This window comes from Kogia breviceps, chromosome 17, assembly GCF_026419965.1.
Source record: "Kogia breviceps isolate mKogBre1 chromosome 17, mKogBre1 haplotype 1, whole genome shotgun sequence".
Classification (NCBI taxonomy): domain Eukaryota; kingdom Metazoa; phylum Chordata; class Mammalia; order Artiodactyla; family Physeteridae; genus Kogia; species Kogia breviceps.
Genome location: NC_081326.1, coordinates 11,802,012 through 11,827,493, shown reverse-complemented (window position 1 = coordinate 11,827,493; position 25,482 = coordinate 11,802,012). Strand labels below are relative to the sequence as shown.

At 34.7% G+C, this 25,482-nt stretch overlaps 1 protein-coding gene across 11 annotated transcripts in view; it reads right to left on the bottom strand.

Annotated features, from left to right (window-relative positions):
* Positions 1 to 25,482, bottom strand: part of CSPP1 (centrosome and spindle pole associated protein 1) — a 122,167-nt gene that overhangs the window by 68,519 nt on the left and 28,166 nt on the right. For 6 of the 11 annotated variants that reach the window (XM_067018058.1, XM_067018062.1, XM_067018059.1 and 3 more), the window contains 10 exons: positions 25,270 to 25,350; positions 23,889 to 23,987; positions 22,727 to 23,169; positions 15,097 to 15,195; positions 13,668 to 13,738; positions 8,149 to 8,242; positions 7,049 to 7,106; positions 5,132 to 5,340; positions 2,905 to 3,026; positions 2,467 to 2,545 (listed from right to left, as the gene is read on the bottom strand). In XM_067018058.1, the coding sequence (XP_066874159.1) occupies positions 2,467 to 2,545; positions 2,905 to 3,026; positions 5,132 to 5,340; positions 7,049 to 7,106; positions 8,149 to 8,242; positions 13,668 to 13,738; positions 15,097 to 15,195; positions 22,727 to 23,169; positions 23,889 to 23,987; positions 25,270 to 25,350 (1,355 nt within the window). The remainder of the gene's footprint in view (positions 1 to 2,466; positions 2,546 to 2,904; positions 3,027 to 5,131; positions 5,341 to 7,048; positions 7,107 to 8,148; positions 8,243 to 13,667; positions 13,739 to 15,096; positions 15,196 to 22,726; positions 23,170 to 23,888; positions 23,988 to 25,269; positions 25,351 to 25,482) is intronic. The other 5 variants (XM_067018063.1, XM_067018064.1, XM_059042603.2 and 2 more) reach the window with 3 other exon arrangements.

Here is a 25,482-nt window from a genome sequence, read left to right as displayed (position 1 = left end):
CACTGCTGAAAGAAATTAAAGACATAAACAAATGGAAACACATCCCCTGTTCATGAATTGGAAAACTTAATACTGTTAAAATGTCAAAACTACCCAAAGTGATCTAGAGATTCGATGCAAGCTCTATTAAAATCCCAGTGACCTTTTTTGCAGAAATAGAAAAACCCTTCCCCAAATTTATATGGAATCTCAAGAGACCTCAAATAGCTAAAACAATTTTGAAAAAGAACAAGCTAGAGGACTCCCACTTCTTGATTTCAAAACTTACTAAAAAGCTATAGTAATCAAAAACGCATGGCACTGGCATATAGACAGACACATAGACCAACTGCACAGAACAGAAAACCCAGAAGTAAATTCACACATATAAAGTCAAATGATTTTTGACAAGGGTGCCAAGACCATACAATGGGGAAAGGACAGTCTTTTCAACAAATGGTGCTGGGAAAATGATATCCACATGCAAAGAATGAAGTTGGACCCTTATTTAACACTGTACACAAAAGGTAACTCAAAATCACAATCCTCAATGTAAAACCTGATAACTATAAAACTCTTAGAAGAAAACACAGGGCAAAAGCTTCACAACGTTGGATTTGGCAATGATTTCTTAGATATGACACTAAACACAGGCAAGGCAACAAAAGAAAAAATAGAAAACTGGACTTCATGGAAAATTTAAAATGTGTGTGCATCTATAGTACTGCTAGATAGTGTCAATGGCGTAAAACGATAATACACAGAATGGGAGAAAATATTTGCAAATCATATATCTGATAAGGGATTAATATCCAGAGTATACAGAGAACTCTTAAAACATAACAACAACAAAATAAAGTAACCAATTCAAAAATGAAGAAGGATTTGAAAAGACATTCTCCAAAGATAAGACAAATGGCCAAAAAGCAGATGAAAAGATGCTCAACATCAGTAATCATAGAGAAATGCTAATCAAGACCACAATGAGATCCACCTAACCCGCCTTAGGATGGCTACTAGCAAAAAAACAGAAACTAATAAGTGTTGGTGAGAATGTGGAGAAGCTGGAACCATTGTGCACAGTTGGTGGGAATATAAAATGGTACAGCTGCTGTGGAAAACAGTATAGTGGTTCTTCAAAAAATTAAAAATAGAATTACCATATGATCCAGCAATTCCACTTCTGAGTATATACCTAAAAGAACTGAAAGCAGAGTCTTGAAGAGATAAGTTGTATATCCGTATTCACAGTTGCCCATTCACAATACCTAAAATGTGGAAGCAGCCCAAGTATTCATTGGTGGATGAATGGATAATCAAAATATGGTATATACATACAATCAAATATTATTCGGCCTTATAAAGGAAATTCTGGGAAGTAAGATCCTACAAGCTGTGTGGGGAGAAAAAAAAAAGGAAGGAAGGAAATTTTGACTTAGGTCACAACATGGATGAACCTCAAGAACATTATGGTAAGTTAAAAAAGCCAGACACAAAAGATAAATATTGTATGATTTCACTTTTATGAGGTACCTAAAGTAGTCAAAATCATAGAAACAGAGAGTAGAATATGGGTGCCAGGGGTATAGGGGAGAGGGAATAGTGAATAGGTATAGAGTTTCAGTTTTGCAAGATGAAAAGAGTTCTGGAAATTGATGGTGCTGATGGTTACACAACAATATGAATGTACTTAACATCACTGAACTATACACTAAAAGTGCTTAAAAATGATAAATTTTATGTTATGTGTATGTTACCATTACAAAAAATTGAAAAAAAATTAAGATGGTAATATTAAACCGATTTACAGATTCTATATAATCTCCATCAAAATCTCAACTGCCTTTTGGCAGAAACTGAGCAGCTGATCCTAAAATTCACATTGAAATACAAAGGACCTAGTATAAACAAAACAATCTTGGAAAAGAAAACCAAATTTGAAGAACTCATACTTCTAGACTTCCAAACTTCCACAGAGCTACAATTATCAAGTGATACTAACATAAGGACAGACACATAGAACAATGGAATAGAACAGAGAATCCCAAAAAGAGACCCACAAAAATATGACCATTTTTGACAAAGGTGCAAAAGCAATTCCCAGGAAAAATAATCCTGTCAACAAATGGTGCTGGGAGCCACTGGACACTCATAAAGCAGAAGAAAAAAAAAAAAAAAAGACCTTCAATCGAAATCTAACACCTTATACAAAAGATAATTCAAAATGGATCATGAACTTAAATGTAAAACTATAACTATACTCACATGACTTTTCTAATGAAAGAAAGTGAGGTTATTCTTAATTTTTTAAATGTGCTTTCTATGAAACACTGACTTAAAAGCAATACTTTGAACATACTGGTTATGTAATAATTGGAAATTAAAATAAGTTATATCTGTTCCGAAGAATAAAACAATGCACTGAATAACACAAGTTCTATGGAAGACAAATTAATCTTGAGACAAATTATTATTTTAACTACTTACACAATAGGCTGTGCTGGCTGGTGGGTGACAGGAGCTGTAACGTAAGCTGCAGGCTGTACTCCCATCATTCCTGAACCATCTTAAAAGAAAACCAACACATTTGTTTCAGAGTACCCACTTAATAACACTTTATCCCTAAAGGAAAAGTCACATACTGAAAATGTTTCCTAAGGAAAAAAATACACATTTCCTTTTGAGTTAGGAGTTAGCAGAGAATAAGGCAAGAAAACATAAAATATTTCTTAAATCTAGATAAAAAGGAAATAACTATGAATTATAAGAGTTTTAAAATACAGTATTTATTAAATAAATATATATATATAATATTGGAATTAAGTAAAGCTGTGCTTTTTCTCATTTATATATTTTTGCTTGCACAAAAACCAATTTTCCTTATTGAACCACTGGAAAATAATGTTTATCCCACAGATAACTTACAGTAAGCAAGACTAGGATCCAACGTATTCCTGGCCCCATAAAAATAGTACGCATCATCGTAAGGAGTTCGATAGCTGGTAGCCAAAGGTGGTAGTAGGGGAGGTGGAGGCAGAGGTGCTATGCTGTATCAAAAGACAATTGGGAAATTCTTCTCATATTCCACTGCAAATTTTTTAAAACTCAAGATATTATTTTCTTACAAAAATCTTATTGAAAATCTAATTGCTGCTTTAGGAAAAGTCACCATCTTGCTTCAATCTCTTATCAAAAATTATAACTCAAAAAGCAAAAAATATAAAATCTCAGAATTTAAGGTACAACACTTATTCAATCAATTAACATCTAACTCGTCACTATCTGCCAGTATTGACCAAACATGGTCTCTGTCCCTCAGGAATGATACAAAAATAAACAGCCATTACAGCAGAGTACAGTAAATGAAACAATACAAGTAGACACAGGATGCTACAGGAACATGGAGCAGGAACATTTAAATCACATAGGGAAGAGAAGGAAAGTATAAGGAAGGCTTTCTAGGAAAGGCAGTGCTTCAGCTACACTACTAGAGTGAGTTAGTCACAGAGAAGAAAGACACAACATCAAGAAAAGGCAGAGGTACAAGATGAGATTATAAATGGTTCCATTTGACTGGGAGAAAGATGTATTTTTTTAATTCTAAAAATGTATTGCTCTTTCAAAGGAATTAAACTATGTGAAAAAGAAACTACTTAAATATCAACAGTAAACTTCTGAGTTAATTTTCAGCATTTCATAAAGTTAAAACTCCTAAAAACCTCTACATCAGCACTTCATTAATGATTAGGAATTATCTCTGTATTTCCACCAAGTCAATATTTTCCATTATTTAAAATGTAAAAGGCAAATTCCTTTAGATGAACAGAAAGAAAAAGGAGGCATCCTAGAATGTTTTTACTTTTGAGTGTATATATTAGTTTCTCCCTTGTGTACTTCAAAATAATTGTGAAGAGCTGAGAAGGCATTAAAGTTCTCTTCAGTCATGAATATTTTTCATATTTACTATCATTCAACGTGTCTAACCTTACTATCCTCACTCCATAGATAAACAAAGCAGTTGAAAAATTACTATAAAAGGAAACTGTCAATATCATTAAATCTTAAATTTTTATAGACTAATATAAAATTTAATCCTCACAACCCTATAACTGTAGATTAAAAAAATACATATACACACACATATATAAATATCTGTTACAATTCTACTTTTTACAAATGAGAAAACTGAAGTTCAATGTAAGTGTGGTCGGCTCAAAATCCAGGGAGTGAAGCCAACCATTTTAATCCCTAAATCAATGCTAAAATCATCATACCATGCTTTGTAATTCCAATCCCACCTAGTCCTTTGAGTCAGGAAGTCATTAGATGAAACAAACAAAACACCTGATAAATACAGTAAACATGGTCCTACAATTTGTTAGCAGTAAATAAAAAATAATACCAAGTCCTTAAGGAACGTACAGCCCAGAAAATACCAATGTTAAAAAGGAAAAGCACCTGATTAAATGCAATCCTACAATTAATACATTAATAGTAAGCAAAAATAAGAGAAAATCCTACTAAGAGAAGAAAGTATAGAGCAGAAAATATCTATGTTAACAGGATTTTCTTTATGTTTAGTCCAGTATAGCACAATGTTTTTTACCTATGGAAATCAAATCTTTACCCTAATACCTAAATACAGGTTTTATAATTTCAACACTTTATTTCAGGTATTTGAGTTGCATAGCCTGTGTAATCACAGAGAAAGAGTTGAAGGAAACAGAAATAAAAATAAAGTAATATATATAAAACAGTCACATTAGAAACTTTTTCTGCATTAACTGAAGAAAGTATTCAATGTTTGCCAAGTGGAAATTACAAAATTGAAAATGGCTAGGTTTTATATGTTAAACAGATATTCCAAAATACGACCTAAAACTAAATAATAAATATATTTAGTTATGCATTTTAAAAATACGGAAGCATCTTTAAACAGCGAAAGAATGTTATAAGGATTTCCCTTGTTTTTATAATAACAGAGAAAAGATCAACAATGAAACCAAATTTCAATAGAAATTATTTGACAAAAGCCTTTAACTGCACAAAAATCTCCGAAGGATAACATTACCTGCTTCAGCAAATCTTTCTGAATATACAATATAATGATACCTTACCTAATTCCCAAACACAAAACATTTTAAACAAGCACCTGGGAGGCACCATTTCACCAAGGGTGCTGCTGAGTCCATTGTGCAAATCTTCATTTTGAGATGGGATGGAGTAAACTGATGGGATGGGTGGGACAGATGGGGCAGACAAAGGAGGGAGAGGTGTCTGGAAAGCTACTCTGGGTCTTTCAGGTGGTATCGTCTCTTCGAAGTGTCTTGGTGTCACACTAAACTGCTTTAGTCTATCAGGCTAAAATAAAGAAAAAGATCTGTTTGTTACATGTAATCATAAATTTAAAGGTGGAAGGGATCTCAAAAGACCCTCTATCCCAGACTGCCAGCAGGCACTTAAGTTAGACATAGAATAACAGAACTTTACAGCTATAAGAGATTTTGAAGATCCAATTCTTATTTTATAAAAGAGGTAATTGAGACTCCATGAAAGTACATAAATCACCTAAGGTCTCACCATTCATAAATAATCAAGCAAAGACTAGAGCCAGATATTAATTCTAAATATAAAACTCTATTATACTACAACACTATGCTGCTTCACTACCAATTGCCATCAAAGTATTCTAACATCAAAGTATTCTCTAGATCAGTGTGAGCACAGGTTTTCTGTAAAGAGCCAGCTAGTAAATATATCAGGCTTTGCAGGCCACGTGGTGTCTTCACAACTACTAAAGTAGACCAAAACAATATGTAAGCAAATGAACGAGGGTGTGCTGCAATAAAACTTTACAAAAATAGGCAGCAAGTGGATTTGGCCACAGGCTACAGTTTGCTTACCCTCGCTCCAAAACATCATTTAAGTGTCCTTTTCTAAGATGTGCACATCAATAGTAAACCCAAAAGTAATGGTCTAACTATTATATCTAATATTTTTATTTATTTATTCTCATAAAGCAACTTGACACTCCAAAGGTTGTTTCATTTAAATATAAATAAGAAGGTCCGTCAAACACTAAGGTAACTATAAATGCAAAGTTTAACATGCCACCGTATTACATTAAAAAGTTCAAGATTTGAAAAGGAAATTTTTGATTGTCAAAACTATTTCAAAGGTATTTATTGATAGAGGAAAATATATTCAGTTTTGGAATTCATCCTTTTTTCCCAGCATGTTTAATTTCTCAGGAATGATTTCTCAGATTAATCTAAAAGTTTTACTCTATGAGCAGTCAAAAGCCACACTGGGAGTGATACTGGTACAGTATTAAACTTTTTAAAATGAATAATCCACAGGTATATATTTAGCATAAGAAAAAATAAGACAAAAGTTGCCTACAGCTGACTAATTTTAAGTTGCTGTATTCTTTTTAAGAATGAACTTTTTAATGAAATTAAAGTTTCTTAATCATTAAAGATGAAACAAAAACTTGCCTTAGCAAATAAATTCTACACATCCAGCTAAAAAAAATGTATCCTTTGAGAAGAGTAATAAATTATTACCTTCTCCTTACTAAACTGCAATGATATGTGTAATTCATTCCAATTATGAAAATTGAAGAATTAAAGTAAAAATAAGGTTATTACCTCTAGATTTACATTAAGTAAAAACTACTAAAATGCTTAAAGCCTAGAATTAAAGATTTCAGTTTCTTTGGAAATTCCTCTAATATAAGAAAAATGGTCATGATACAATGAAAAAAATTATTAACATCCATTGTAAATTAAACTAAAACAGTGCATGGAATAGTGCATGTAAATAAACTGGAAAGGAATAATTTACAAGAAACTTTAAAAACACACACATGAAAAAGGAAAAATTATCTTAGAGAAGTAAACAAGTAAGAGTTAGGACTTAATGTTTTATGAGAAATGAATTTAGTTTATTACTGTTCAAACTGGTCTACTCATACATTTTCTCCAATATGTTCTATCTCCACCTGCCACTACATTTGAGGCTTATTTGAATGAAAGATTAAACATTAAAAGACAGCGGGAACCCTTACCGATTTCTCAGGGTCTTGTGCTCCAGAAGCTGCAACCCTGAGATCCAAATCTTTTTCTCTAAACAAAATTAAAGTTTTATATATTAAAAAGTTATAATAAACACTATCATTACTGAAACAACCTTACACACAAAGTCCATGCAATAACATCTCCAAAAACAAATAATTCCTTTAACTGACAGTAAAGCCTTAAATAATTCTGAAAACTAAATTTTCTGATTTGGTGCAAAGTAAACTAATATTCACATGTAAACTGCCTTGGAATAAATATCTCTAAACCAGTGCCTGGGATACTTCAAAGTCTAAGGAATTCACACAGAATAAAGTAGAGAAGTAAAACAAAATCTTTACTTAGTGAAACAAATAAAAAACTTTTTTTAAGGTTCATGTATATCTTCAGTTCACAAAAAGGAGGGTAAAAAAATTAAAAATTAATACGATACTTTCCAATAAGAGTTTTTAAGAAAATGATGTTAAAGATGGCTAATATCAGACAGTAGATCCTGGCTTCCTCTAAGATAGAGAGGAAAGAAAAACAAAACTAAAAGATGACAGGTCTCAAATTCTCTTAGAACCAAGATATCTATCCCTAATTTTAAACTGGAATTAATATTTCACAGGTATTTCTACATGAAAGATTGCAAACTGTGAGACTTGTATACAATATAAATATCTATAGATCTATCATGATTATTTTTATACAGCATGTATACGTGTGCTTACCATTTCATTGTTAAAAGACAAAATACTTTTATTTTATATTTGCTACTATATATGAGATAATACAGTGGGCATGTAGATAACATTAAATGCTACCCTAAAATTGAAGAAATTAATGAAAGTATGTACAAGGCCTGTTATAGGATGAACACATAGTCTCCTTGGTTACCTACGATAAAGAAAATGAATACCCTCATGGTATCTGTTTTATTACCCTGGCTGATTTACAATGTGGAGACTGAAATAGAATGATTTACAAATACTGAATCGTATTAGGAAAAATATCCCCTTATTTTACCATGTAATAGTCACCACTATGTCATTTTAAACAAACGCATTTAAATTCAAAACATCTTTTTAAAATGCAAACCTTTCATTACCGTCTCTTGTTCTTCTGTTGTTCAGCCATTTGTTCCAATAGTTCTTGTCTATATTTCTCTTTCCTTCTCTGAATAAGTTCTCTATCTTCACCTCCTAGAAAGTGGTAAGAAAAAAATGCAGTCTTAACTCTTAAGCAACACATGTAACTACTGGAAAGTCAATTTTTTAATCTCCGTTTTTTGTTATATCAAAGAGTATAATTATGACGTATGCAGCAAATATAGAAGGTAAATCATATGTATCATTACCTATTCAACTAGTTTCATAATTTATGAATAACTACTATGTGTCAAACCCAAGACACATTAATCCTTCCCAAACTTCTACGTTAGTCAAAAACCTTCTTAAATAAGAGAACATTCTAACTCCTATCCCCACTTTCCAAAGATCAGGATAATATCTCCACTAACACCTCCCACAAGCCCCTTAACTTTAACAAGTGTGTTCAAAAACGAACATCTCAAAAGCAATTGCCCTTCTTTGTTTTCTGTTACTGGCCCAATAATCGAGCCTCAAAACCCCACTGTAACTTTGATGGCTCATGCTTTCTTATTTACTTCATGTGAGGACCCTCTTCTCTATTCTCATGGACATCAGCCTTGGATAGGAACTCTCTATATTTTACCTGAATTGCAGCAATAACCTTTTAACTAGTCTCTGGAACTCCTCCCCCACTCCCTACTCCAATACAACCAGCACACTTATGTAAGACTAACTATCTTAAAATACAACACTAATCATGATGACACATTGCTCAAAAACTTCAATAGTTACCTCAATTCTACAGAAAAAAATATGTAAACCTCTCGTTCTGGTATCACTTACATGAAAATCCAGTCATGCAAGCATCTTGGATCCACAGAAAATTATTATTATTGCATGTTAATCACACAAAATAACCTCTTAATCTAGATATGCAAAAATCTGGAACATTACACAAATCACAGGGATATCAAAAATGCAACCAAACCAGAAATTTCTCTACTACCTTAATTATTAGTCTCCCAACCATCAGTTGGACACACAGCGTCTGAGTTTGCCCATTAAGGACAGATGTCAGCAACAGTGAAGCTCCCACAGGGTAACATAAATTACATTAAGGTTGATAATAATGTTTTACAATCAAAGTAGATATATCCATTCTGCTTCTGATCACGATGGAGTTAACAAACTCAAAACTAAGCCTCCCTCCGTTAAAAAAATAATAATAAAATTAGGCAAAATATATGAAATAACTGTTTTTCAGACACTGGACACTGGACAACAGGTAGCACACAACTGTAATACCTGAGAGAAGTTAAATAAATGAGGTGATCCCTTCAGGCACCCGTTTCTGCCTGCATGCAATCTCCATGGGTACAGGGAGGGAAAAATCCAAACAAAGCTGGGAAACTATGTAAAATTGAGCAGATAAAGACCAAAATTCAGGAAAGCTAAAATGACTAGAAGTTTAGGGCGAAGACTCAAAAAGAAGCTTAAAAAGGGCTTTAGAAATCTGTAAAGGCGTTCTTTCAGACTTTACTGTGTACTAGTCTGTGTATGCAGAGTGAAATTCCATTAGGCTGGGCAAAAAATTACAGAGGACACATACACTGAATTCTCAGACCTCCTCAAACAAAGTAGAGAGAAGTTTAAGCTCCAGCCAGCTAGATTGGAGTTCTCGGTGATCCTCTAAGGGTACTCAGGGAAGAGCCCGAGAAAGGTCACTCTGTAGCAGCAAGGCTGAACAATCTTTCTAGAGCGAAGGCTACTCTAGATGTCCCAGCTAAGTTTAAATTTAAAATAAGGCCTCTGAAAGACTGGTCCTTAAGTAACAGAAAAACATGACTGTGGTAGGCAAAATTCTAAGACAGATCCTACGTTCCCTGCCTTCTAACGCTGACTCCCTGTATAAACCCTCCCCGAGTGTGGGCAGGACCTATGACTTGCATCTAACCAGTGAATATGGCAAAGGTGAAAGGAATCTGCAGATGTATGTAATTAAGGCCCAAATCAATTTTGAATTAATCGAAAGGGAGATTATCTTGGGTATGTCTGATATAATCAGAAAAAAGCCCTCACTGAGTTTAGAGATTCTCCTTGCTGGCATGATAGAATAAGCAGCCTTGGTGAGGGAGCCCATGTGGCACGAAACAGCAGATGGCCTCCAGGAACTGAGGGCAGTCTCCAGCAGATCCAGTAAGAAACCAGGGCCCTTAGTTATACAGCCACAAGGAAATGAATTTAGTGAAAAATATGAATGGGCTTCTTCCTTCATAAGCCTCCAGATGAAAAACAGCCTGGCTGACACCCTGACCATAGCATAATGAGATCCTGAGCAAAGGACCCAACAAAATTCATGACCCACAGAAACTCAGATAAAGTGTGACGTTTTGAGTAACTAAATTTGTGCTCATCTGTGATGCAGCAATAGAAACCCAATACAATGATTAGAAAAGTTAATCAATTGAAAGAAAAATCCCATAAACAACAGAGATGACATAACAACAAAGATGTTAAAACAGCTATCATAACTATGCCCAAATATTTAAATGAAAATAGTAATATAATGAGGAGGAAATGGAAACTATTATAAAGAACTAAATGGGGAGTCCTACTTCTGCTTAGAAACTAGAAAGCCACAAGAGAACATTGCTCATACCCCACAATGGAAAAAAGCTCAATCATCTACAAAATCAAAACTTTTAAAAAGCCCATCAGAGAGCTGAGGTTACAAGCAACCAGGTAAACTGAATTCCAAAGCGTATAAAAACCAATCCATAGAAAGATGGGACAACCCAAGTGTTTTACCTTTACCAGAGTAGAGAGAAATAGGCAGCTACCTTAGAAGTAGGTAAAAAGAAAATAACTGAAATGCTAATAAATTCTTAAAGGCTTTCTGTGGATTGGAATACCAATGCAAAAGGGGAATCTGCACTCACTTGCTGCCCCTACCAGATGCTTATGAGACCAAAGATGGGGCAATGCAAGACACCTAAAAGACACCATTCTGAGGCAAAACAAACAAACAAACAAACAGAAAACCAATGCCCACATTCCAGACTCTTCTCTCATATAAAGTAATCTATTGGTTGAAGGGCAGACTTGGACCCAGCACTCTGCACTCATACAAAGCAAAGGTCTGCTACTGTTAGGGGAAGAGCAGGAAATTCTCACATATAAGATCCTCCACAGGGCTTCCCTGGTGGTGCAGTGGTTAAGAATTCGCCTGCCAAAGCAAGGGACACGGGTTCGAGCCCTGGCCCGGGAAGATCCCACATGCCGCGGAGCAACTAAGCCCATGCGCCACAACTACTGAGCCTGCGCTCTAGAGCCCGTGAGCCACAACTACTGAAGCCTGAGTGCCTAGAGCCCGTGCTCCACAACAAGAGAAGCCACCGCAATGAGAAACCAGCACACCACAACAAAGAGTAGCCCCCACTCTCTGCAACTAGAGAAAGCCTGCACGCAGCAACAAAGACCTAACACAGCCAAAAAATAAATAAATAAATTTATTTTTTTAAAAAAAGATCCTCCACAGGCATAAAGGAGAGTTTGGCTACCACTCTGAGGAGGGGCAGGAACACTGAAACTCATTTATGAGAACCAAATGCACAGGGCCAGCTTTGCTACAGCAATCTACTGCTGAGGAAGGAAAAGTGTGGTAAGAGAGACACCCTCTTCTGTCAGGGGCTGGCAGGTCTTGCTAAAAACTGAGGAAGGTGCAGGAACACTGAGAAAATCTCTCCAGGCCCCACACTAAGAACAAGGTAGTCAGAGAATTTAACACTTCTCTCTAAACAACTGGTAGAAGAACAGTTAAAAGTCATTAAAGATGTACAAGACATGAACATCACTATCAACCAATCGGCTTAACTGACATTTATAAACCACTACACTCAACAAAACCACACGATGTGCACTCTTTCAAGTACACATTAAACATTCACCAAGAAAGATTATATTCTGAGTCACTTTTTAAAGTTTTATTTAAAAAATTCAAATTTGAAATAATTGAAATTTACAAATTATTTTCTCAGACCATAAGGGAATTAAACAAGCAGTCAATGACAAAAAGCAGGAAAATTCCCAAGTATTTGGAAATTTTAAAACATACTTCTAAATGACCCATGGTTCTGTTAGAAACCCCATAATATATTATTTTTGCTCTCAGCAGTCAATTGTCCTAATTCTTTAAATAAAGCAAAAGGCTCCAAACAAGGTCCTTGGGGTAAAATTATAGGAAGACAAATTTCAGCTCAATTGAAATGAGAATACTGCAACAATCAGAGCCACATGAAGTTGGAATGTGCTGCCTCTGGAGAGAAGAAGCTCCCTAAGGGGACACACAAATTTCGGCTGGGGGAAAAAGATACAACCATGAGATAAATCACTGAATTAAAAGAGTTTAATAGTCTATTCCAAACATGACTCTATTTTCAAATATTAATCTATAATTCCTGATTGCATTAATGATAAATTCATGCCATTTATCTTTAAAATTTCAGGGTAATCCATTTATTGATAAAATTATTTGTCAGTAGGTTCTCAACACAGAAAGCCATTTCTCCAATTTTTACCACGTTTAACAAAATACATCATAAGAAGCAAGTCCTTACTCTGACTTATTGATAGGCTAAATTGGTCAATTCTCACTTAAAGACATTAAACTAGAATAAAACTCTAGGTGTTATGCCATTTTTCTCATAATAGCCATTCCAAGGAAACAAAAGTCTGAGAATATCATGCAGTTATACATCTCTAAGCCAAAATTTAAATTATTGACTGCTTTTAGGTTGAATGAATCTAAACTATTATCCAATTTCTTCATATACTTCACTGAAACAAAATTTCGGGCAATTTTTTCTAATAGCTTTACACAAAGAAGAGACCACTTTTCTATTTAAAGTTACATACAGGAAGTATGCTCTGTTTCTGAAATTAAATGTGACAAGTTAATATAGTAAATCAACATGCTTATCTTAAGCGATGACCTTCATTTCTGACAAAATAAATAGAAAATCTGGATTATAAACATTATTTGAATAGAAACACTTTCTCAGAAACGACATGGAAAGAACATGGGAATGGATGTTTATCAAAGGATAAAAAGGTTTAGTTCAGGGGAACTGAACTAAAATATAAGGCAATTTTGTGCTAGCTAAAGAAGAAAAAAAAAATGAAGAAAGAAATTATCACATATAAAATAGAGTATAAGAAATAGCCAACACTATGACAAAGTGAAATATGAATTTAAAAGATTTTACTGAAATTAATATTTATCATCAATAGAACATTCATCACTAAATAAAAGTTATTTAGCTTTAACATTATACACAGAGCTATATAATACACTAAATAATTATAATAGCTATATAATATGCTAAATGTTTAGCATAGTGCCTATCACAAAGTAAGCACTAGAGAAATGTTTTCTATTATTAGTAAGAGTGGTATTAATTACAACACTGAGCTCTCATGAAGACCTTTTATAAAACACTCCACAAAAGTCTAATCAACTGGAGGTTTTTGTACATACCAAAGAGCATCCCTGCAAAAGGACTACACATCTCTCGATTAGTAGGTTTGGATGGTTCATTGTCTCGAGCGCTAAAAACAAAAAACAAAAAGAATTAAAACCCAAATAATTTTCAGGAAACAAAAATTTACAGTGAAATGCAGGTATGAGTTATTGGCCTTTCAAAGTACTATGGATACTATAAGTTATATGTTTTTAAAGTTAATGTAAAATCATGGCATTTTATCTCTTTATACAGTGGAAACCCAATGCATTCAGGCTCTATAAATATGTGACCTTTTTCTTCAGCCAGCTTCACTAACTCTATAGATTCCCAATAAAACCCTTTTTCATAAGAACAGTTACCCCAGTAAGGAAAATGAGTATAAGTACACATAAATAAATCCTAAAAAAGAAGGATGATATCTATACCCGCACTTCGAAAAGAAGATCATCTCTAAAAAACTCCTTCCTTGAAAGAAACAAGGAAAAAAAAAAAGACAATTCTCTCAAAGAAAATTTAATTAATTAGACTCAAATAGCAAATTCTCTATCTCAAGCATTTTTATGTGTTACTTTTCTTCAAAGAAAATAGACACCTTTCCTGACACATGACAATGTTATCTTCATTATGCACTATAAATTCGGAACCACTTATCCTTACGTACAACACAATAAAGCCACCAAAATTATAAAAACTACAGAAAGAGAACATGAATATAAAATGTATATAATTTCCTTTTTTCAACATGACACAATTATGTATGAGTACTAATTTTACAAAGCAAGCATAAAAGTTATCTACTCAATATGTTGAAAATCAAAAACAAAGTTTTGAAAAGAAAACTCATAAGAACATTTTCAATTTATTTCAAGTTACGTCATCTCTATAACTCCAAGATATTTTAAATTGATTTTTAGTCCATTAAATTTTACACTTATTTCTCCTTTCATTAGGTCAAACAAATACATATACTTTATAATGATAGGGACTCAGAACACCTTGGCACACTTTATAATCAAAACTTGCTCTTCAAAATAATGCTGTAGGGGCTTCCCTGGTGGCGCAGTGGTTGAGAATCCCCCTGCCGATGCAGGGGACACGGGTTCGTGCCCCGGTCCGGGAAGATCCCACATGCCGCGGAGCGGCTGGGCCCGTGAGCCATGGCCACTGAGCCTGTGCGTCCGGAGCCTGTGCTCCGCAACAGGAGAGGCCACAACAGTGAGAGGCCCGCGTACCACAAAAAAAAAAAAAAGAATGCTGTAAAGCACCGTAAAAGTTTCATTTAACACAATTCTCCCCTCCCACTTTCTCCCTAATTCCTTTCTCACTAATAGGGGAGGCTGTTAACATACTATATACCTTTCTAGTTTTCCAGCAAGCCAGTTTTAGCAGTTGCTGTTTTACAGTACAACAACTGAAGGGCATTATTTATATTACATACTATACCTTTGATTTCCAGCAGATGAAATTCGTATGTTTGACTGTTCTGTGACATCACCACCATACTCCATAGGAGGCACATTCCCTCGTCTGTTCCCGTACATCCTTAAAAACACATTAGCTTACAGAGCTTGTTCCACATACAGTGGACTTTTCTAATCTCTCTGGTGTTTTTACATTTGATGTTGGAAATATTAAAGGGAACAAAGTGTTACAATGAAGTTTTACTGTAAATACATTCTAAAATTAATTCAAATGACATTTGACTCAAGTATGATCTGCTGGTTAATAAGAGACACAAACAGTTTAGATTCAATAGTCTTTAAAACAAACGGAGGTTATTATAAACTATTTCAATATAACTTCTAGAAATTTTTAATATCAAAGCTATACAAATACTAGTAAGACTTTTTTATTATTCACTTATTCAAAGAATATTTACTGAGCACCAACTACATGCCAAGTACTAATGTAGGTACTGGGTATGTGGACATGGTCCTTGCCCTCGTGAAGATAATAGGCAAATTTCAAAATGAGATCATTTTTTAATCAAAATTCACAGATTCTGGGAATTATTTCACTGAATGTACAAACCTTTTTAACTTAAAAGTACAGCAGCAGTCTTGCCATTAAATTAAATCAAATGTAGCAAGCCACAACATTTGCTAACACTGTAAATCACATGAAATATTAAATATTAGCAATAGGTGAATACAGAACATTATAAACATGGGTAGAAAATTAGTTACCTTTATTCACAAGGTCATGAACAACAAAAAGAAACATTAGAATTTCTTAAGAATGCTTTTCAGAAAATAACTTTTAAATGTTTTTCAATTAATCTTTTTTCCACTTGGCAAACATGGAAAATTTAATTTCTCAGACCAGAGAAACCAACATGACTTTTCACACCAACATTTATCAGCACCCATGAAAATCAGCATTTCATAAGTCGTATCTCTTTGCATGGCTGTTGAGTTAACAAACTATATTGTCTCTCATGAGGACCACTGGTAAGAAATATGGTTGTTACAGTATTGTTCAATATTTTAGGTGAATTTGATTATCACATTAAGAAAAACAGCAATTTTTAGAAGAAAAGGAACTTATCACTCTCCACAGAGTCAGCATGTAAAATCCTCTGTTTCTATCATATATTGTCAATATCACCTGTGGAGAAAAGATTACCCAGAACTGTAACCTTAATAATGTATGACCTGTGACATGACAGATAAATGGCTTCCATTTTTTATCCATATCTAAAACAGAATCCTCCCCAATCCCTTTCAAAAAAGAATTTCAAACTTATTTCAATTTATCAAAACACAGCTGATTTTATATCTAAAGCCTAAGTGCTCAAATCTCTCTTTTAAACTGACATATCGGTTTAGTGTCATTCCTTATTTCTACCACTTAAAGAACAGGTAAATATAAACTTAAATTCAAATTTGTAATTAACAATGCCAAGCAACCAGATTTATTTATACTGCATCTATATAAATACACATGTGTAGAAAAGAACAAACAGAGCACGCCTGAGATTGCTTACCCTTAGAAAGCCCTGTTTGCAAGACTGGCCCTTAGATGGCAACTGAGAACATAGATTTTGGGAGGAGTCCACCATTCTCAGAACTGATAAGAGTGACCCACTGTGCCTAAACTGTTGGTACAAGCAATAGAGTTTATGCTGAACACCTGCTTTCCTTCAGGGAGTCCAGAACTGGCACATGCTAGGAAAGTTTTTTCAGAAAGGAACAGACCTCATAAAAGGAAGAATTTATTTCCTTTCACATAGGAAATCAGATTTGACTGAGGGAATAAAATAATTGTAAAATAGTTTCACCATCCTACCAACAAAAAAAAAGTTAAAGCTATGTTAAATGGAAAAAGCTTTTTCTATTTCCTTGAAGAAATGGGTCAGTAATTCTAGTTAATTAGGTTCAAATCTCAATGCCCAAAGAAACCAGGTATAGGCTAGAAGACAAGTTTAGTCTACAAATTAACACGAGGGACTTCCCTGGCGGTGCAGTGGTTAAGCATCCGCCTGCCAATGCAGGGGACACGGGTTCAAGCCCTGGTCCGGGAAGATCCCACATGCAACGGAGCAACTAGGCCCGTGCGCCACAACTACTGAGCATGAGATCTAGAGTCCGCGAGCCACAACCACTGAGCCCACGCACCACAACTACAGAAGCCCACGCGCCTACGGCCCGTGCTCTGCAACAAAGGAAGCCACCAAAATGAGAAGCCTGCGCACCACAACGAAGAGGAGCCCCTGCTCGCCGCAACTAGAGAAAGCCCACGTGCAGCAACGAAGACCCAACGCAGCCAAAAATTTTTTAAATAATTAAAAAAATATTTTTTAATATATTTATTTATTTATTTTTGGCTGCGTTGGGTCTTCGTTGCTCCTCACAGGCTTTCTCTAGTTGAGGCGAGTGGGGGCTACTCTTCGTTGTGGTGCACGGGCTTCTCATTGCGGTGGGCTTCTCTTGTTACAGAGCACAAGGCTCTAGGCACACGGGCTTCAGTAGTTGTGGCACATGGGCTCAGTAGTTGTGGCTCGTGGGCTCTAGAGCACAGGCGCAGTAGTTGTGGCGCATGAGCTTAGCTGCTCCATGGCATGTGGGATCTTCCCGGACCAGGGATCGAACCCGTGTCCCCTGCATTGGCAGGTGGATTCTTAACCACTGTGCCATCAGGGAAGTCCTCAGCATTGACTTAAAGGGAGAGCTGATGAGATCTGCTGGAGGGCTGCAGTCATGGGGTGGGAGAGAAAGAGGACTTGAGGATGACTCCATGGTCGGAGAAACTGAATAAGCTGAACTGCTGTTACCTCGATGGGATAGTCTATGGAAGGGGCAGGTGGTGGGTGGCAGTCATATCAGGAGCTTAGTTCTGGGCATGTGGAGACACTTATGGGACATCTAATAGATGTCAAGCAGGGAGTCTGATATATATGTATGTAGATTTCAGGGAAGAAGTCCAAGCTTGGGAGGATGACATAGACGGCTTGACAAAGGTCTGGGACCCCTCGTGCTCCTCTGTAGGCAAAGGTTTTCCACAGTAGGGGCAGAATTTGAAAGTTGCTTCAACATCTTTGCCACAGTCTGGATAGGAGATCATGCTTTATGGGGTCACGGTCTGGTCCTCAGACTCACTGGGCTGGAAACTCCATCTTAACTGTGTCCTCTAGATTTCGTGAGCAGAGTGAAGAGACACATATTTGCAGCCAGACCCTCGGACCCTCCAGGGGAACTGCTAATTTTAAAAATTAACACAAATTTATCTTTAAAAATATTACTCTTACAGAAGAAAAGCAAGTTGTTTAAAATCACAGGTATTTTCCGCTAATTTAAATGTGAACAAACAACTCCTAAATGATAATAATGTATCTTTTTCATTAATAAACCACAGAATCAAAAAAACTACTTCAGATGTAAATTTACAATGTTTATGCTATCAAGAATGACATATTATAAAAATAAAATATTTACCATCTGTTGGTCCTGACACAACTTACAGGGAGAAAGAATCAAATTCCTCCTTACTTAAATCATCTAATTCATAATGGTTACATCACCTGGTTTCATAGTAAAAACTTCTCTAACGTGAATGAATTCTGCTATTAGGGGTACTCTTAACTATAGAAGTTAAAAGAAAACTACTGAGCTGTTAAATGTTGGTCACCATTTTTCTCACTGTTTTCTGTTCTTTCCCAATTTTTATATTTACTTTAATTCAATAACAGTGTTTTTCTAATATTGACCCCAAATTTAAAGTGGGGAAAATAATTAATATAAAAATGGTCCTTCCAAGTATAAATGAAAAGTAACTACTACAAGAAAAAAAGTAATACCAAGTTAAATAACTCATGTTCTAATAAGCTATTTCTCCTCATTTATACCTTACATATTAAGCATGCACACTTCTTAGAATATCCTACACTAAGTAAGCAAGCACTCAATCTATTGAGTCAGATTCTAATTCTATCTCAGATTCTAATTTCAGATGGAGCGGAATTTCAGAATTTTGTCACATAACTAGCAAGATTACAAACTAACAAATATCAAGAGTAAAACAGACTGGAAGTGCTCACTGCATTAATCACATAAAAAATTTTAAAAACAGCATTTTTTAAGGCTAAAAATTTCTTTTACTCATTAACATTGGTTATAAAGTAAAACATAATAAGGTAATATATTAACTTCTACAGCTCAAGTTAAATAATAAAGACTAGGATGACTATCTTTTTTAAAAGCATATAAATTTCAAAGTATTATAAGATACACTATTATATTCAACTTTAGAAAGCTCCTAAAACATAAACTTACTTAAATTGGTAAATATGTATCAAACAATACACACAGGCACGCACGCACACACGCGCGCGCACACACACACACACACGTAGAATGCACCTGTTGAGCTAAGTGCTAACCATTCTGTTAACTATTTTAAAACACTTGCCAGTGATTAATGATTAGTTTAGGAAAGTAAAATCATTCCTGGGCTTTATCCTTCCAAAAGTGGGGAAAATATTTCATTAATAAATACATAATGATACATGGAAAAGTTTATAGGGTAATTAGAAAAGAACTGAGACCAAAAACCTAAAAATCAAAAATTACTAAAAATCAAAACTAGAATTTATCGCAGGTTGACTATTAGAAGGAAAAAAGAGAACACGGGAAATTTAGAAGAATGAAGAAAAATTTTGTACTTCTCAGTATATATGTGAGCCCTCCATATCTGTAGGTTCTGCATCTGTGGAGTCAACCAATCTTGGATAGAAAACATTCAGGGGGAAAAAATTCCAGAAAGCTCCAAAAGGCAAAATTTGAATTTCCCACACACAGGTAACTACTTATCAATATACAGCACTTATAACTATTTACATAGCATTTATATTAGATATTATAAGTAAACTAGAGGTGATTTAAAGCATAAGGGAGGATGTGCATAGATTACACGCAAACACTACACCAGTGTACATAAGGGACTTGAGCATCCAAAGATTTTGATATGTGTGAGGGGTCCTGGAATCGATCCCCCTTGGACACCAAGAAACAACTGTTTTAAGAATAAATAGTTAAATCAAGAGATCAAATGAAGTTACACATCTCTTTAGTCTCAAAAATTTCACTAACAAGTAGAGTCATTTTTCCTAGCAACCACTCTGCCTGCTAAATAAATCTAATTAATGTTCAATGTGAAATCTTTTCTTTTAGAAATCTCCAAATCTGAAATATAGAAATCCAATTTTAACCTCACCTGCCACTGAGACATATGTGAAAAACCTTACAGTTAGAGATGTAAGAGTTTACACATTAACAAGATGTATAATAATGATTTACATTTTTAAGAAATATTGTAAAAACATTAAAATGTATAACAGGAATTATTTTCACTCATCTACATATTTAATCTATTCTTAAACTACTACTTGGGGAAGATTATATATAGAAACAGTTCATTTTGTTCATGGGATACATAAGAAAATAAGATTGTTCTCAAATAATTAGGCTGAAATTGATTTGTTAGTTCATGTATAAAATTATCACAGGGTGTAATTACAAAAATAATAGATTAAAATATATTAAAAACAATGCAACAACAAATTCCAAACTTAAAAGATATGCATTACATTATACTCTAAAGGTAAACTACACCATAAGAAAAAAAAAGTTATCATGTACAAATAAGGCAGTACCAAGAGTCCAAGAATATCTGTATTTCCCTAACTGAAACTTCTTGGAGTTCAGGTAGCCTTTGACTACCTCCAGTACAAACATTTTCAAATATAACTCGTTACAGAATTCGGAACATTTTCTGAAGTACAATTAGATTCAAATCAGAGATAAACTATAATTGGCATTACAAAATTCTAATCCTTCAGTCAAACTACCTAAATCAGGGTGAATATTAAAAAGATTGGATGAGCAGGACATAAAAACTAAAGAATAAAGAGTAGATGACAAAGAACTGCAAAGGCTTTGTATGATTATTTAATAATTAGAATAATGCGGGCTTCCCTGGTGGCCCAGTGGTAAAGAATCTGCCTTACAACGCAGGGGTGGCGGGTTTGATCCCTGGTCAGGGAACTAAGATCCCACATGCCGTGGAGCAACTAAGCCTGCATGCCACAACTACTGAGCTTACGCGCCTCAACTAGAGAGCCTGCATGCTGCAAACTACAGAGCCCACATGCTCTGGAACCTGCATACCACAACTACAGGGCCCAGGCACCCTGGAGCCTGTGCACCACAACTAGAGAAAGAAAACCCACTGCCACAATTAGCAAGAAGCCCACACGCCGCAATGAAAGATCCCACGTGCTGCAGCTAAGACCCAACACAGCCAAAAATAAATAAATAAAAAAAATTTTTAAAAAGCTATTGGATAAAAAATAAATTTAAAAAAAATAATAATAATTAGAATAATGAACATGTAGCATTATGTCTCTGAAAATTTTCTAAAATACTACAAAAATAATCTATTTGAACTAATGAATGAAACAGGTCCCATGAACTGCTCAACATTTACATTTAATCCCTACAGGTTAACTAGTCAATGAAAATATCAGATCCTACCATATTTTTATCTCCAAATCAAAAGTTAGATTAAAATATAGCAAGTTTTAAGTATTAAGACAAATAACTTAATAAGACCCCATTGTAGCAATTAAATAGTGTCATAGAAACAACATGCAAAGGAACTGAAAAGCATCTAAAAATCTGATCAAAAAAACTTAGTGCCATATCACTAAAATTAACATTCAATAAGTAACTTAAAAACAAAAAAAGTTGATAAAAGTACTTAGAGCATAGAAATATTAAAGGAATAAACTTATTTCATCTTTTTTTTTTTTTTTCGGTACGCGGGCCTCTCACTGTCGTGGCCTCTCCCGTTGTGGAGCACAGGCTCCAGACGCGCAGGCTCAGAGGCCATGGCTCACGGGCCCAGCCGCTCCGCGGCACGTGGGATCTTCCCGGACCAGGGCACGAACCCGTGTCCCCAGCATCGGCAGGCGGACTCTAAACCACTGCACCACCAGGGAAGCCCTCATCTGTTTTAAGGTGTCTTTTTTTCCCCCCATTTTAACATCTGAAACCAGGAGAGCCTTGGACCTGGTTGTAAGTCAAGTATTGCAGGGACAAGTTATTTTTCTTCTGCCAGTCACCTAGGGGCACTATGGATGGATATGAGATAACTCTGCATTCTCCCCTCAGCGTTGTTTTGTACAATACTGGCAGCATGAATTCAGACTGAAAACCTGAATCAGTACTGGCTTAGAGTTCAAATTCTCAGGGAAGTTCCTTTTTACTCCCTCCACTCAGTGCCAAGGTTGACAGTGGAAGTATTTTTTCTGTCCTTTTCTGTGGAAAAGTCTATTTCCCATTTAAGTTTATATAAAGGTTGTAGCCTTTCAGTGTCCCAGCTTTTTAATGGGGCCCCTTTCTCCTCCATCTTGGGTTGTTTTCTTTGTTCCTACATTGGCACATAAAATTATGGTGTAACTTAAAACTGAAGCATCATGTAAATGAAATGAAACTGTGTCTCCTTAACATAATGATAAAAAGTAACAAGAATAATATTAAGCAAATAAAGAAGATAAAAATGAAGTTGTAAATACCTGTCATTTGTATACATTCTCAAAAGTCTTCTATCAAAATCACTTTCATATCTAAACCTCTCGTCCATTTCTTCACCTACTTCAGCATCTTGGCCTGGTCTATAATACTGTTTATCAAAAGCACGATCCTCATTAAACCTGTGAAATCTTCTATCTGGAATGTCAGTCCTGCTGACAAACCTCTGATGTTTTTTATTGGAAATGCCCACTTCTTCATTAGTTTTTTTAATGACTCTTCTATTATTCCTTAATTCAATTTCATCATCTAGTTTTCGGTATCTCTCCTCTTCTAGTCGTCTTTGGTTTAGAAGCTCTTCATATGCCTCTGAAGGAGTTAAGATATCTTTCCTAGGACCCTCTGAATTTTCCCAAGATGACTGCATTTGTGAAGGTAAATCAGGTTTAACCTGACTAATAGGTTTTTTACTTCTTTGATTCTTGTGCTGGCCAATTAAAAAAGAAAAAAAGAAGAAAAAGATCTTAGATGCTATTTCTTAAAAGGCAATTAAACTCTCAAATGATCTTAATCTATTTACTGTCTCAACTCTAAAGCTTAATCACCCATAAGAAACATCTTATCTTTAGGAAAAAAACCTTCAAGGAAGTGTTATCCTTTAATAAAACTTAATAAATACCAAATAAATAGGTAACAGTAATATGGATACATGGCTACAAAAAGACAGGATAAACTATGCCAGGGAGATATTAGGCATATTTTGGCAGTTAAATATTGCTTCAAAATATTTCACATTAAATTCCTTCTCAACACAAAGAATATAGAAGGCAGTAAATTTTTTTGGCCCTAGTAATATCAACCACCCTTAAATTGGGGTTTAAAATATATATATATACAAACACACATAGCTAGAAATTGTCAATATAAAAAAATCATTTAAAAATAAAAAATAAATGTCACTTAAAACCAATCTCTAAAATTAAATCTCCTCCATGAAGTTAAAAAGTAGGGTAAGTTCTTCAATGTGAGATAAAACCATTTACAAAATTCAAAATTTAAATGTCCTGTGTTTGGTTCAATTTGGCTTGATTTTTAAAATATTTATATGAAAACTAAGTGAAATGTCTAATAATATAAAAATATTTTCAAGTAAGGACAAATATTCAACCTGTGGTGTTAAAGATTTACTTTGAAAGCAAAACCTACCTCAGTGCTCTTTTCTACCTGTCTGAACTTTTCCGTGGATTCTTCCTTATCCCTGAGAAATTGATTGTATTCTTTGTTGCGTTCAAGTTTCAACCTTTCCTTCAAATAGAAAACCAAAAGGCAACGTTAACTTCAACATCAGGAAAAAGTACCTAATGTCAAATCAGACTCATACAAATCAGAGATCTTACCCAGAATCAAGCTTTACTAATATTTTCAAGGACAAAAGTAGCTGTAAGGCACAGGAAAAGCAGGAAGAGGTCCGAGACCACCAATGCAATTCCCCACATCCATTCTTGCCACATTAAAATAAGATTTACTACATGCTTAAGTCCAGATTAGCACATGAGGTCTCTAATACTAAGGGAGTGGCTTTGATTATGAAACACCTCCATTTTATATGCCAGTAGTTACTTGGCTTAGATGATACCTTCCTAGGAGCCATGCCCTGTAAGTCCCTGAATTCTAGGTTTGTTTACCAACATCAATCCTAGACAATCCAGGTGCACTCTGCCAAAAGCATTCATAAATAAATCTCTCCCACTAGTAAGTATATGAATGTTTTTGCCAGGAGGTCTATCATTAGCATGTTTCCAAGATCTGACCAGGTTACTGTCCTACTTTCCTTCTCAGGGACATCTCTTGCCTCCAGTCCCCCACCCCACTCCTGAAAGACCTGCTTCTAACCATTTATTTCCCAAGTTTAAGGGAAGATCCTTGTTATATTTTAAACAAAAAAAGGTAAAATATTATAACGTAAATGTTCTGTTGAAATACAAACATGTTGCATTAGTAAATGTTCTTAAGCCCTAATACCTTCAACATCATTGAAACAGCACAATCTAAAAAACAAAAGTATTAAAAGAGAGAGGCTGTCTTTTGAAACTTAACTGTCCATTTGTCTTACATACTGTGTCATGACTCTGATCTAGCTTGAGAATTTGAGTCTCTACAAGAGGTGTACAGTGCTTAATCACTATGCCCTGTTCAGATTATGTACATGTATTTGTGATGGGAACAAACATTCAAATAGCCCCAGATGTCACCTACATAAAAGCTCAGGATACTCTCTCATCCGCTCATCTCATTAATAATTGAGTCATATACCATGAACTTTATAGCTTAGAAACCAATGCTGGAAAAAACTGAATTCTGAATATTCAATTAATCATTATATTAAAGAAATATATCATATTACATGGTTACAAATGTAACATTCAAAAAACCTTGTTTCAACAGCACTAGAGACTCCACAGATTTTGAAAAAATCAAGTACGGGATATGATGTAATCTTGTTTGCATTTAAATCAAGAGTATCTTGTTTCATGATTTTGATGCCTCATAAAACTGCTACCAACAATTACTACTCCTATCCACCTACCTTGGCAGATAACCTCTCACCAATAGGAAGAGAAACTCCCAGAGTAGATGGATCTGTTTCACTCGTGGATAGAAAATTTTTCTGTATGTGTACATATTAAAAAAAATGTATTACCTAATTGCCTTTATAAAATGTTTCATAAATGTCTTTACATTCTATATTCTAAATTATTACATTATACAGACCAACAGAATGAAATGGAGATGAAAATAG